Source organism: Cnephaeus nilssonii, assembly GCF_951640355.1.
Source record: "Cnephaeus nilssonii genome assembly, chromosome: 6".
Classification (NCBI taxonomy): Eukaryota; Metazoa; Chordata; class Mammalia; order Chiroptera; family Vespertilionidae; genus Cnephaeus; species Cnephaeus nilssonii.
The window spans coordinates 47,033,985-47,048,949 of NC_137077.1; the positions used below are offsets into that span (position 1 = coordinate 47,033,985).

The 14,965-nt window shown below is 43.8% G+C and overlaps 1 protein-coding gene across 2 annotated transcripts; it reads right to left on the reverse strand.

The window, feature by feature from the left end:
• Positions 1-1,083: 1,083 nt before the first annotated feature.
• PRKAG1 (protein kinase AMP-activated non-catalytic subunit gamma 1) lies at positions 1,084-14,929 on the reverse strand. 2 transcript variants are annotated; one of them, XM_079775898.1, is made up of 12 exons: positions 14,828-14,863; positions 9,840-9,888; positions 4,614-4,752; positions 4,342-4,423; positions 4,186-4,244; positions 4,006-4,051; positions 3,841-3,895; positions 3,434-3,560; positions 3,162-3,327; positions 2,965-3,002; positions 2,557-2,703; positions 1,084-2,442 (listed from the first exon to the last, which is right to left on the reverse strand). In XM_079775898.1, exons 3-12 carry the CDS (start codon positions 4,683-4,685, stop codon positions 2,338-2,340), a joined length of 897 nt encoding a protein of 298 aa, XP_079632024.1. In that variant the 5' UTR covers positions 4,686-4,752; positions 9,840-9,888; positions 14,828-14,863; the 3' UTR covers positions 1,084-2,337. The 2 variants fall into 2 exon arrangements, with proteins under 2 accessions (XP_079632024.1, XP_079632023.1); XM_079775897.1 differs by having other exon boundaries at positions 1,087-2,442; positions 4,614-4,723; positions 14,828-14,929.
• Positions 14,930-14,965: the final 36 nt, after the last annotated feature.

Below are 14,965 nucleotides of genomic sequence, written 5' to 3' on the forward strand. Positions count from 1 at the left end.
AACCATGCCTGGCAACCATGGCAGCAGCTCTAGTGGAGGGGAGGGGTGTGGGGTGAGGGAAGAGAGTGTATATAGCAATGGTTCCTGAGAAAGAAGGCATCATTTGCCTCTCCTGAGAAGAACAGGTGAAAATAGGTTATAAGGCTCCAAATTTTGTTCCTAGTCTTTCCTTCTGCTCATCCTCAGACTCTGAGACTGGTTGGGTTTTAGCAGGGAATGGGAGAAGCAAGAGATCCTAATTGTTTTCCACTAACATACCTGTAGCCCTTTGGGTAGACCCTTGCCCAGAAGGGTTGTTTTGGGGCAGACCAACTTAATGAGAGAACCAGAGCAACAAAACACAGGCCTCCTGCTCCCAAACATGGACTTTTTAAAAGAACCTATATATCCCCTATCCCATCCATTGACAACCCATCTCCCCCCACCCCCCGCCGCCTTACACCTACCAGTTGCGCTGCTGATGGCTCTTTGCTTGAAGGTGCTTCCCACCAGAGTCCTAAGGCTTTTTAAAGTCCTTGCCTCCTCCCTAGACAAATCCTACTTCATGATGGAATGTGACACAAGGAGACATCTGTCCTTTCCTCCAAGCACTCACCCCCACACATACAAACATACTCTAATTATAATAACTTGGAACGTCCCCCTCCCTTAAGTCTCGGAATGTGCTGAGAGCTGTGAAGAGGTGAATGCGCAGGGGCTTCTTCAAAGCCAGGACGTAGCACTGAAAGCTACCTTGATGCTTTCCCGATGGAGGGACCTGGGCAAGTGGGGGTAGGGGCAAGGTGCTACTCTGAAATCGCTTCTGGTCTTGGTATCCAAGATGGAAACGATATTATACCTGGAAAGCAGTGGTGAGATGGTATCCAGAATTTGGCTCATACCCAGCAGTCTAGGTGTCCTTATACTGTTGTTTTTTTAAAATATATTTTTATTGATTTCAGAGAGGGAGAGAGAGAATCATTGATGGGCTGCCTCCTGCAGGCCCCACACTGGGGATCACGCCTATAACCCAGGCATATGTCCCAACTGGGAATCAAATTGTGACCTCCTGGTTCATAGGTCGATGCTCAATCACTGAACCACGCCAGCTGGACTTGACTACTGTTTTGGCCCATATGGTTTCAGCACAGGGAAAGGGTCAGATGGGGTGACCATAGTTCTGGTGCTCCCCCACTGCATACCCTACAGCTCATTCTCACTTTGGAAGACTCATAAGGAATTTCAGGTTCAAAGACAGAGCCAGTTTAGCAAAATCCAAATAGAGTCCAACCTTGTGATGGTGGCATGTCTCTGTCTATTCTCTGGAGACCTAACCCCGTTTCGTGATTTTCCTGGGATATCAGCTATGGTCCAGGCAGAAGGGAAAGTGGGGTGATAAGGATTGTAGGGAATAGGGTGAGAACAGTTTTAATAGAGATTTAGAAAGGTAGTAAGTCTAATATAGTGATAAAGAGCACGAGCTCTGGTGCCAGACTGGGTTTACATGCTAGCTCTATCCTTTTTACTAGCTGTGTTGCCTTGGGCTAGTTAGCCTCTCTGTGCCTTCGTTTCTTTTAAATCTATAAAACTGGTGTAATAGCTACTATTGTTCTGAGGAGTAAATGAATTAGTATATGTAAAGCACTGCGACTGATGGACAGTTTTCTATAGTGTGTTATCGTTACTAATGAGTTGAAGAAGCCATATGAAGTAGAAAGGCTGGAGCAGTAGTGACTGTCTGTCAACTACAAAAAGCAAACACTGCAATTTCATGAAGAAGTTCCTGTCATTTTAATTAGTTTTGCCATGAAAAGCAATAACCTTAGCTAACCACTTTGCAGTCCTCCTCCACCCAACCCACTTCTCTTCATATGAATATCACACAGGAACCCAAAGGCCTTCCTCCCCATGATCCTCCCCACTCCCATTATGGGAAGAAATGTTACTAAATGGACTCAGCCTCCTCCATACAGCATGAAACAGGATGAATAAAAATATTTTTATGAAGAGCTGTGCTATGGTAGAGGGAGTCAGGGGCAGAGATAGAGGCAAAGACTGGATCTCTTAGAGATCGGAATTTGTCCAAGTGGCACAGAGCCCATAGTTCACCCAGAATGGGGGCATGTCTTAAGAGGACAGGGGCTGGGATGGGCTAGGCTCAAAGTTTTCCTCATGGGTGAGGATAGGACAGCTAAAAATCCATTCCCCATCTCTTCCCTGGCTCTCAGGTAGAAGGGGAGAGGTCTCCTGGGCAGGGAACAGAGTCACAATTCTCTCAAGGTTTCATCTGTGGTTCCAAGCTTTGTGCAGGCACTGAGTGGGCATAACCCTTGGTGCCACCTGATGCCTTCCCCAAGCTCAGGGCTTTTCTCCGCCTGTGAGCACCAGGGCCTGCAGGATGTCTGACAGGGAGACAATTCCCTTGACCACATCATTCTCATCCACCACTACAAGTCGGTGAACCTGCAGAGAGCAACAAGGGAGAAAGGGATATTTAGTACCAGCTTCAGGGAGAGCCCTTCAAGCTCTATCCTCCTCGCCAAACCCCAGCTCCTTTGGGATCACTGGTCCCCCTACCTCTGCTTCCACCAGCCTGTTGATGATGGTCTCCAGAGTTTCATGCAGGTAGCACTTAAGGACACCCTCAAAGTAATGTGATCGATGTTGGAGGGCTTTGGTCACAGACACATCTAGGTTGTTGTAGGTCTTTTCTGCTGCCAGATTCTGGGGAGAGAGGGGAAGGTGCTTGCAGAGAAGCAAGGGAGCCAGCCCCCAAACCCTGAGTCCACCCAACCCCAAAGGGATTTAGGGCAGTTGTCAGCTATGCCCACAAGCCACACCCAGCTCATTCAATTATTTTTCAAATAAAATTTGAAAGCTTGGAAGCTTCTTAAAACCCTTAGATTCCAGAAGAGACTCTCTTCTTTTCCCTCTCCACATTAACATGCCACCCCTTTCCCTTCCTCCCAGCCCCTCCACACTCACGATAACATCAAACTTGGAGTAGATGTCCACCACACGCCCTAGAGGGACAGAGGCAGCTCAGCAAGGAGGATCTGACATCCAAGATTCCCCCTGGCCGTAGGTAGAATCACCGTCCTGGCTGAGCTAAGGGGGAAGCAGATTTTCCCGGAGCCACCCTGACTTCCCTGGAGCCCTCCCTCTCCTGTCCACTCTCTTACCTTTTTCATCCACCACAGGCAGGGCGGAGACTCGGTGCTGTACGAAAATGCCCAGAGCCACGTAGACGGGGGTGGTGGTGCGGACCATAGCAATGTTGGCATAGGTGCCAATCTGTAGCTCTTCCAGAGACTTAGACATGAACTCTGGCTTGGGGAACTCTGTGATCTGAGGAAGGAACCATCACCTTGATTTTCAAGGCTCCCCATATCACCCTTGGATACCTTTCCAACCGAGAATATAAGAAGTAAAAACTGGGCTGAGGAGCACTTACAAATAATTTGAGGAACTTGAGGATGCGCTTATGGGTGAGGATGTACAATGTGTTGCCTGATTCTGGGTCAATAACTGGAAGCCTATGAATCTTGTTCCGGATTAATGAAGAGACAGCATCAAACAAGCTGTGGGAAGGTGGGGGACAATGATAAGTTCCACAGTGCTGGGCCTGAGGCTGGGCCTATCTCTGCCCCTGACTCCCTCCACCATAGCTCAGCTCCTTGAGAGTGTTTATAAATGGAAAACTGATGGTTGGGAGGAAGAAGGGGAGCAGTGTGCGCATGCATGTGTTTGGGAGAAGTGTCTTTTCTTTCTTCTGCCCCTGAATCTTTGGGTATCTAGTGCTTTAGCTATGCTGATGGCAAGGCTCTTCCTCTTCTGTACAAATGGGAGGCTGGAACTCACCTGGCATTAGGAGAAATGCAGACAAGTGGTTTAAAGGAGTCCTGTAGGTATACCTCTGAAAGGAATAAAAGGTTCACAAAATACCACCATGGAAAATCATTTCCCAGGAAAATGTCCATCCCTTTATTCTCCCACCCCCCACCCCCTCGCCAATTCTCTACATACCTCTCCAAGTTTCTATCTTGTGTTCTTCCAGCTCATAGATTTGCACCTGGAAGCAAAAGCAACAGAACTTGAGACTTGACCTCCCTGCTTCATAAACCCCTTGTGGTTTGCTTGGAAGGAAATGAGAATGAGGGGCTTAGGCAGGGAAAGTGGTTTTGGTCATTAGGCTACGGTCCTTACCAAGGCTGATTTGTAGTAGCGGTGCAGAATATTGATGAAATCAGTGATGGTCAGCATGCCTAGAGGCCAAGACAAGAGCTCTCAGCATTGCTCACAGCTTTTCTCCGTGCCCAGCATAAGATGCTAATAATACTGTGTTCCAGAAACATTGCTTACCCACAAAACTTTGCTTCTTACTATCCCACAAAGGGGCAGCTCGTACACCATTAGTCACCAAAGCAAAAAAAGCTTTTTTCACCTATAGCCAAAAGAGTTATATTCACAAAGGGAAATTCACGGTTAGGACTTTAAAGGAACAGGGGTTGGGTATATTGGGTAAAACATGAGACTAACCATATAGAAGGACAAAGATATTATCCTTGGGATGTGATAGGATGAGGGGTATCGAACCAGAGGTTCCAAAGAGAAGGAAAAAGTATTTCACCCACCTGCAGGGAAGTGTCAAACACAACCAATTTGGAGCTTGTGGGAATCAGGTCATAGCAGCGATGCGACTTCATGAAGGAAGTATACACACTATTGTTGCATTCTGGGGTCTCTGCATGGGGTGGGATAGTTAGTAGCTTCCTTCCAAGTAAAACACATAATCAAAAAAGCAGAAAATACAACAAACAGTGTTGTTGTTGCTCAAATATTTAGAGCAGATTTTTTACAAGGCACTCTATTTTATCTGATTTGTTCCTACTATTCCATTAGGAGTAAACCCTCTTAGAAACCATTTCATCAAACCTCCATTTCCAGGTAAGCCTGTATCTGATGGTTCCTTGGCTGACTAAAACAGAAAGTCTATATTTTTCATTAAACTGTTCTAGTATAAAAGTTTTTTTCTTATCTTTAACTCAAGTTTTCCCTTTCATATATTTAGCACATTTAAATTATCTTTTCTCAATTAAGATGTAATTAAGCTTCTTAAAATTCAAGTAAGCGTCTTCCTTTTTTTATTTTTTTAAGTAAGCTTTAGATGAGAACATCATGGTCCAAACTGGGCCATTTCAGGTTAACATGAAGTTGGATCCCAGTGCTCAATCAACCTGGACTAAAACACCCTGAGAGTCCATATTGGCATAACCCTGTGAATGAGAAATCATCCCACCTATTCCAGTCAAATGAAAGACTATGGCTGTGTTTACCTTTCCAATCTTTTGATTTTAATTGTTTGGTCTAACTAGAGAAACAAGCCCAAAATAATAGCCCAAATATGCTCCCTACTATACTATGTATACTTAAAAATACTACATTATTTATTTAATCCTTTCAATAAATCTGTAAGGCAAATATTGTCCTCATTTTTCAGGTGAGAAAGGTGGAAACAGTTCACACCATCAGTAAGTGAAGTGACAAGACTCAAACACAGATTTACCTGATTCCAAAGTTCATGCACTTAATCCTATGCCAGTTGTTTGTCTTTAACTTCTATTTTTTACCAAAGTTATTCAGGTACTCAGTTCAAAGAGTCAAATTGTTCTACAAATTTTGTCAAGAAAAACTGCCATCCCTGGCACCCACTTCCCTATAATAACACTTACCCAGAGATGAGACCTCTTTTAGCTGATTATTTTGGTACTTAAAAAAGATATATTTTTTATTGATTTGAGAGAGGAAGGGAGAGGGAGAGATAGAAACATCAATGATGAGAATCACTGATCTGCTGCTTCCTGCACGCCCCCTACCTGGGATCAAGCCCACAACCCAGGCATGTGCCCTTGACGGGAATCAAGCCCCTCCCCGGGACCCGAAGTCCACAGGCCGATGCTCTATCCACTGACCCAAACCAGCTAGGGCATTTTGGTACTTTTTTGCTCCTTTTTTATTTTTTTCACTTTTGGGAATTATCCATTATCATCCAAGAAATATGAGAGTTTTTTGTTCTATTTTCTAAAAGGACCCTATTACAGACATGCACCATCCATTCCCCCCATTCTTCCAAAAGTTAAAATATAATGTTGGTTACATCAATATTTAAATAATTTTGACTGAATATTCATTATTCAGAGCTAAGACAAGTAGTCAACTCTTTCTTTCACAACTTTATTTTCCCTGGAGTTAATAATTGTCTCTTCATTTGCTTAATTTTCTATGTATAGTATTTATAACTAATTCAATCCCCAAACTTCGTAAGTTCTTTAAATATCCTTTTAAGAAATTCAGAAGCACAGCCTATCAATTTAAACTATACAAAGAAGTCTCTCTGGAGCTTTGTGACTGGCTCAAATCTGGGCTGGTTTGCCTGGTATGCACTGCTGTCACCCTGAAATCTTCTCTCATTACCATCACGGGGACCCCTTTCACGACTCTCCTGTATTGGCATTCCTGTGTCCTGTATCCCATGTTTTCATCTTTTTGACTGCTCCCTTGTTTTGGTGGAGCACATCTTTCAGTAGCTTCTTGCGAAAGGGTGCATGGGAAGTAAATTTCTTGAGACCTTGCAGCCTGCAGATATCTTTTACACTCTGATTTAGAATTTGGATGGATACAGAATTCAAGGTTAGAATTTATTTTCCTGCAGGATGTTGAAGACATTGCTCCATTGCCTTCTAGCTTCTGGTATGTTCAAAGTCTGAAGCAATTCTGACTCTTTGTATGTGACTTGCTTTTACTGCTCTGGAAACTCAGGATCTTATCTTTGTTTCCAGCACTTTGAAATCTCATGACAATTGTGCTTTGGATGGGTCAACTTCATCCACTGTGCTGAATATTTAATGAGTCCTACCAGTATGAAAACTAATGTCCTTCAGTCTCAGGAAAAGTTCTTGAATTATTTCCTTGATCATTTTCTTTGCTTTGTGTTGTCATTTTTCTCTTTCTGTAACTCCTATTATTTAGATATTAGAATTCCTAGACTGACACTTGAAGGTTTTATTTTTTGTTTTTTGGGGGGTGAGTTTTTATTGTTGTTTTTAAAATATCGTTTTTTCCTCCTGTTTTCTACTTAGCTTTTTAAAAATGTTTTATTTTTATTTTTTAGAGAGAGAGGAAGGGAGAGAGATAGAAACATTGATGAGAAAGAAACAGCATTGATTGGTTGCCTCCTGCATGCACCGGAATCGAACCTGGGACCCTTCAGTCTGCAGGCCGACGCTCTATCCACTGAGCCAAACCGGTTTTGGCAAAGTTTTCTTCTTTATGCATTGACTTTTCCCCTCCATTGCTTTTTCTTTGTTCCTTTTCATGGGAGAGGCGGTTTGGATCACCTTTTTTAAAAACACTAGAGGCTTTCTTTAGATCTCTGGTAATCTTTGGTTTAAAGGAGAATTCAAACCATATTTTAAGAGTGGAGTCTTTAAAGCTGATTGGAAGCCCTAAGTGTGTAAATGAGCCTTGCTGACTGTGAGCCATTTAGATAGGGAACACTCAACACTTATATTTGTAGGGCTTTCCCTTAAAGGGCTTCTGGAGAGGATTATTTATTCAACTAGTGGCCCGAATGAAGATTCGTGCAAGAATGGGCCTTCGTTCCCCTGGCTGCCTGCACTGCCTCCACTCTAGCTGGAGCTGCGTTTCTGCCTTCCCATGCTGCCCAGAGGCCCGGAGCGGCTGGGGTGGTGCTGACTGCCTGCGTCATCCCGCCCCGTCCCCAGCTGCTCAGCAACTGTGTATGCAAATTAACCCACCATCTTTGTTGGGTTAATTTGCATACTCCTGATTGGCTGGTGGGTGTCACGAAGGTACAGTCAATTTGCATCTTCCTCTTTTATTCGTGTAGATGCTGCACTTGGAAGGTGAAGTCTTTCCTGTCAACATTCTGGAAACTGGAAGGGGGAAAAGGCCCGGTATTTTGGCATTAAGTATAGTTCACTTCTCCTGTTAGTGAAGTACCTCAGTCCTCAGCTGGACCCGAACCTCTCTCCAGACCTCCATTCTTTGCCAAAGTTGGAAAGGGGAGTTGTCCAACTGCACTCAATGAAGGAGGGAGTCTTGGGATCTGACTGCTTCTCAGACCTTCAGTGCTTCTTGGCTTTCCCCACTGCTAGTTTACACTGAGTGGCCAGATTATTATGATCACTGAAGGCATAATAATCTGGCCACTCAGTATATATATATTAGAGGCCCAGTGCATGAATTCATGTATGGGTGGGGTCCAGCCAGCCTGGCCAGGGGAGGGGACATGGGCAGTTGGCCGGCTTGCCCGCTGGTCGAACTCCTGGTCGAGGGGACAATTTGCATATTAGCCTTTTATTATATAGGATATACACTGAGTGGCCAGATTATTATACGTTCAGAGATCATAATAATCTGGCCACTCAGTGTATAATTCAGCTTTCTCAGGTCTGCTAAGTCATTTGCCACTCATCTGTCTGCTTTCCAGCTTTCAAAATTCATTGCTATGGCCTCCTCTCTTGTTCTTCCTATTTTAGTGTATTTGTACCTTAAAAAAAAAAGTCTTTATGTTTATTTTAGCGGCTTTTGTGAAGGAATGAAAGTAGATGTATGCATTCAATCCACCGTTTTTAACTAGAAGCTCACCATTGGTTTTCAAATTTGAAAACTCACAGACTCCCAAAAAACATGTCTTTTGACATCAGTTTAAGACACATTATGCTGATAGTTAAATACTATCATTTTCAATCCACGGTAGGGGCAGCCAATCGCTGTTTCTTTCTCTATCCTCTTTCTAAAATAAATTTTTAAAATCTGGAGATTTACATACAAATCCAAATTCTTAGTTTCTTTTCAAAATCAGAAGATCTGACAAAAGTAGGTCTTGAATTCTGAGTAGTAACAATTGATCAGACCTGGATAGCTACTGCCTCCTTTTAGATGTGGCAAGATCTACAGGTTGTTGTAGTCATATGCACCCATCACTGCTTGGTCTATGTAGACAACTTTTGGCCCCTGCCTTGATGTTGATGCAAATGTACTCAGAAACATAAAATAGACACTTGATACCATGTGGCAGTACTCAATTATCAAGAGCCATCCAGATAATTCAAAATATCACTATATGATTATCTTTTATGGGATACCAACAAAATGAAAATGGAATATTAAAAAATTATTGTGAAGAACTCATAAAACCTTAATATGTCCTAGGATCTTAGCCCCTATTTCAATCCTCTGAGAAAGTGTGTACTCCCAATGCCATAAATGTGTCCTTAGAAGACTTAAGAGTATTCCTGGCCAAAATCCTTTACCAGAGGTGCCTGTAAGTTCTGCCTATTTCTAGATGACCTAGAATTGGGCCATTCCATTCTAAACAGGTATAGTGCTGGAATTGCCTGGACTTTGGGGTTTAGTACCTCTATTCTAGATTAGTTCTAAGGGCTTCCAAGGCCTTTCTGTAATTTCTTGTGTACACTCAGTGACTTTACTGAGCTTGCTGGATGATAAAAACTTCTAGTGGCATTATTTCTGTGCGACTTAGAAAATAACAGAAACTTCTAAAACCTAGTTAGCCAGCCTACAATTGCCTGTGGAAGTTTCCCTGTACCTCAAAAGTTTCTCTCAGGTGGTTTGATATTAATCATCCCTACTCTACCCAAGATTTATTCCTTGGTGACCTTGCCAAATTACTGTTCCTGGTTTATATGGTTTGGTACATTATCTGGTCAGCTTTCATTTTCCAAGGGGGACCTTGGGAGAGGTTCAAAAGCATTGCTGAAGTTGGAGTTGGGCTATTGCTTTCATACCCAGTTTCCTTTCTTTAGTACACTTACCTTGATGATACTCATTTTCCAGAGCTGGGGCGTTATCTGAAGAAATGACCTAGAGAGACAAGAGAAACAAAGATTCAGGCTATCCTGGGCTCCATCCATTTTAGCTTAGCATCAGGAGAAGGGCTGGTAAACTGACAACTTCCTTTAAAGTGCTGTATTATCTCATTTAATCTTCGTAACCCTGAGGTAAATACTATTGTTAGCCTTATTTTCACAGATTAGGAAACTGAGGTTTAAGAAATATTAAGCAACCTGCCCAAGGTCATATGGCTGGTCAGGGTGGAATAGCGATTTGAACACAGATCTGTGCGTTTCCAAAGCTCATGTCCTTATACTATACTACCCAGTGAAACAGTAGGTCTTAAAGCTGAGACTAAAAAAATCTGAGCTTAGAGCTGGTCCCACAAGATTCTCACAGGTCTACTTTATAAAAACACAGAAGCCAGAGAAAACACTGCTTTCCCAAACACTCACTAAGCATAACTGTAGGCACTGGAATCAGGCATACACCTTACCATTGAGAGGACCAATCTGGGGAGTATCCCAGCAGCTGACTGTCAAAGTTAGAATGACTGAGGGGTGGAGGAACAGCATAAATGTTCTGAATGAGGAACCTCAGTTCTCTCAGCGCCCTTGAGAGACCCAGAGAATGCTGGTTTTCCAAGTCCCCTTGCCCATGACAGTCTATTAGAGAGTGGTTTGAATTCAGAGAAACCTTTAGAATCATCCCTATGCTCCCTCAAGTGGAAACATTTGGAAATTTCATTGTTATCTAGGAACCCAGGAGGGGTCATAACTTTCATCCACTGGAATCAACAGTTTGGCTCTATTTGCTGTGGGTAATATCTCCAAACTAAAAGTCATACTTCACCTACATAGCTGCTGTAGTAATATGAAGTTAAAGGCCTTGGATTGAACATGGGAAGCTGACTGGTAAGCAGGGTCAAGTTGGCAGGATAGCCTTAAACCAGGGTAAGGGGAAAGGGGGATAATCTTCTTCTCTGGGCTGCATAAGACCATCAACTTGGCTTGGCATTTTGGCAAGGCTATCAGAATAGCAGCCTCATCACTTTTAAGTGGGAGAAAGGGCTGGCTGTTTAGTGCTAAAGATACACACATGGGCTCTGGCCGGGTAGCTCAGTTGGTTAGACTCTAACTGTTAAAGCGTCATCCCGATACACCAAGATGGGGGGTTCACTCCCCAGTCAAGGCATATGCAAGAATTAACCAATGAATGCATAAATAAGTGGAACAACAAATCAATGTTTCTCTCTCTCTTTCCCTCGCTCCCTTCCTCTCTAAAATCAATTTAAGAAAAAGATACACACATGTTATATAATAGTCTCACAAAAATCTATATAAAGACACAGAAACAGCTACTTGTAGAAATTATTATAGCCACCATATAATATTTACATACCAAACTGTGCTATAGTTATTTTGTTCATTATCTATCCAAACAGATTATAAATTCCTGGAATCCTGAAACTATTTTATACTTATTTATATCCCCAATACCATCTAACATGGGGTTCTGCATATTGTTTTTATTTTTTAACTTTCAAATTGATAATGATGCACGCTAATATGAACAAAGACCTAAGACTAAGTTACAGAGAGAAAAAAGAGACATCCAGCAAAATAGAGACACAGATAACTACAGAAGAGAGTCAGACACAACTGAATATGACTTTATCTTTCTCTCTCTCCACACAGGAGTGGGGTAATTATGTCCATTCCCCTCAACTTTTTTTTTTTTTAAATATATTTTTGTTGATTTCAGAGAGGAAGGAAGGAGAGAGAGGTAGAAACATCAATGATGAGAGAGAATCATTGATTGGCTGCCTTCTGCACGCCCCATACTGGGGATCCAGCCCGAAACCCAGGCACGTGCCCTTGACCAGAATCGAACCCGGGACCCTTTAGTCTGCAGGCTGACGCACTATCCACTGAGCCAAAACAGCTAGGGCTCCCCTCAACTTTTAATAACATGGGGAGCCTGGCCAGCGTGGCTCAGTACTTGAGCATTGACCTATGAAGCAGGAGATCATGGTTCGATTCTGGGTTAGGGCATGTGTATGTGCCTGGATTGTGGGCTCGATACCCAGTGTGGGGTGTGCAGGAGGCAGCCGATTAATGATTCTCTCTCATCATTGATGTTTCTATCTCTCTGTCCCTCTCCCTTCCTCTCTGAAATCCATAGAAATATATTTAAAAAAATAACATAGGGGACCTGAGAAAGTACCACTGTATTACGTAAGTACAAAATACTAGTAGAGAGGCACAGGTTAGATCTGACACAGACTCACAATTTCAGACTCCGGTTCCACATTTCCAATTGTTTGCGAGACAACCACAGATGTCACAGACTCTTCAAATGTTTCAATGCAAAACAGAACAGCATCTGTCCCTCCAATCCTGTTATCTTTACTGTGGTTCCCATATTTGTTTTTGGCACTGCTCTCCTCCTAGGTGCTTAAAAACTGTAATCTTGATTCCTCTAAGAATGAGCTATGCCAACATGTCTGCTTAGAATCACAAGAGCAGAGCATGACCTAAACCTGTGGTCGGCAAACTGCGGCTCGTGAGCCACATATGGCTCTTTGGCCCCTTGAGTGTGGCTCTTCCACAAAATACCACGGCCTGGGCGAGTCTATTTTGAAGAAGTGGCGTTAGAAGGAGTTTAAGTTTAAAAAATTTGGCTCTCAAAAGAAATTTCAATCGTTGTACTGTTGATATTTGGCTCTGTTGACTAATGAGTTTGCTGACCACTGACTTAAACCTATCCTTAAGATCTATCAGCTAAACTGATGTTTCTATCTCTCTCCCTCTCCATTCCTCTCTGAAATCAATAAAAATATATTTAAAAAAATAAGTGATGAGAATCACTGATTAGTTGCCTCCTGCACGCCTCACACTGGGGATTTAACCCACATCCCAGCCATGTGCCCTGACTGGGAATTGAACAGTAACCTCCTGGTTAACCTCCTGGTTCATAGGTCAATGCTCAACCACTGAGCCACACAGGTCAGGCTATCTCTTCTTTAATTCTTCTTTCATGCTGTCACCATGTTCTTTTGCCAACCAACCATCTCAGTTTTGGGAGGGACTTTCATCTCTAGCAACTAGGAACTCACTACTTTCTGAAGATCCATCCATTTACAGAACGCTGTTAAGAACATTCTTGCCCTAGCCGGTTTGGCTCAGTGGATAGAGCACTGGCCTGTGGACTGAATGGTCCTGGGTTCGATTCCGGTCAAAGGCATATGCCTGGGTTACAGGCTCAATCTGGGGACATGCAGGAGGCAGCCAATCAATGATTCTCTCTCATCATTGGTGTTTCTCTCTCCCCTCTCCCTTCCTCTCTGAAATTAATTTAAAAAAATGTTTATTATATATATTTTTAAAAAACATTCTTTAATCACACTCAGTGCCTTGCTCATAAATCTTCATGGGTTCCCTTATTACAAAACAAGGATTAAATTTAGCAAGGTATGCAATACCTTCAACCCGACCTCAGCCTATTTCCGCCTCACTGTGACCCAAATCCCAAACTCCAGCAACATTAAGCCACTGGCTCTTCCTCAATTAATCTCTACATACCTGGATTGTAGTTTCTCCCTCCCCTATGCTTCCCCAGTCCTTTGTTTGCCTCCTGAAAACAGCATTTATTATAGTCTACCTTAAATAACAGCTGTCACTGGCTTGCCCTCCGCCCCACTCCAGTTAGGCTGAGCATCTTAAAAAACAGGGGTTTTCTTTTAAAAATAATTTCTATCCCAAGAACCTAATCCAGTACAAAAAGTGCGAGGGTTAAATTATAAAATCTATATAAAAATACTTTGTACCCTGCCACGGTTGCTCAGTGGTTGAGCACTGACCTATGAAATAGGAGGTCACGGTTTGATTCTCCATCAGAACATATGCCGACTTGTGGGCTTGATCCCCAGTGTGGGACATGCAGGAGGCAGCTGATCAATGATTCTCTCTCATCGTTGATGTTTCTCTCTCTCTCCCTTCCTCTCTGAAATAAAATATATATATATATAAATGACTCTCTTGCCTAGGGGAGCAATTGCAAATCACTTTACCACTTTGGTTTGTTTTCTTCTTTATAACCTGAGGGACATGACCTCTCGCAGGTAGAGAAAGTACCATATCCGGTAAAATAATTACTCTGGGCAGATAACTGACCCAAAGAACAGTGAACCTGCAGCCTATACACAACTACAGTAGCAGATGATAAAAACCAAGATAGGAAGAATTACTCTGCCTGGCAGGTTACATGATTAAAAACTCCGGAGAGGGAAGTTAATGGGAAGGGTTCCAGAGTGCTAGAAAAGGCTCCTGATAGTGAGGGTGGGTCCCTGCAGCAGGCAGTCTGCAGCATCCCGGGAAGGATGACGGACCTGCCACAATTGGTCAATGCCTGCTCGCCAAGAATGAAATGCCAACATGCCTGCTTGGAATCGCAGAGTTGGGCATGACCTAAAACTTGTCCAGGGACACAGCGGCCCGAACAATCCCTCCTTTAGAGAAACCCCCCTTTTCAGTCCTATTAAGGGAATGTGAGCTCGTTGGACACCTTGAGGCAATATAAGTCTTTCAGATGTCCCTCCTGCCAGGCATTGCAGGGATCACACTTAGACAACCAGGGCCAGGTGATGCCTGCAAGCGGGGGAACACCCCCCCCGCCCCCACAGGAAAGCCGAATCACAACCTCTGAGGGGCCTGAGGTGCTAAGACGAAAGGAGTCCTGAAGTCGCCAGGGTGTGCGCGGAATTTAAGGAGGGAGCTAGGTGTCCCTGCCCACTCGGGCTGAGTACGGCGAGCGGAAGGCAGGCACAGCGCGGCCCAGTCCCCGGAGATGCGCCCGGCGAGGGAGCGGAGGGGCAGGGTCACGGACAGGAGACACCCGCCTTCTCGTTAACTGGGCACCAGCGCCCGCCCCTGCCCAGGCCTCCCAGTCCCCTTTCCGCGCTCCTCACCGTCTCCATTGCAGGAGGCGCCCGCCGGCTGCGTTCACTTTAGAAGCTCGCTGGGGAAGGGGGGAGGCCCCGCCCCACGTCCGGTACCGCGACGCCACTTCCGCTTGCGTCAGAACAAACGCCAGCAAGGGCGGAAGG

Excerpts from the sequence above, each read along its gene's own strand:
- PRKAG1 (XM_079775897.1), bottom strand. Across the intron at positions 3,328-3,433 it reads TCAAGTTCCTCAAATTATTT|ATCACAGAGTTCCCCAAGCC; the intron begins GTAAGTGCTCCT and ends TTCCTTCCTCAG. Across the intron at positions 2,704-2,964 it reads ACTCCAAGTTTGATGTTATC|AATCTGGCAGCAGAAAAGAC; the intron begins GTGAGTGTGGAG and ends CTCTCTCCCCAG.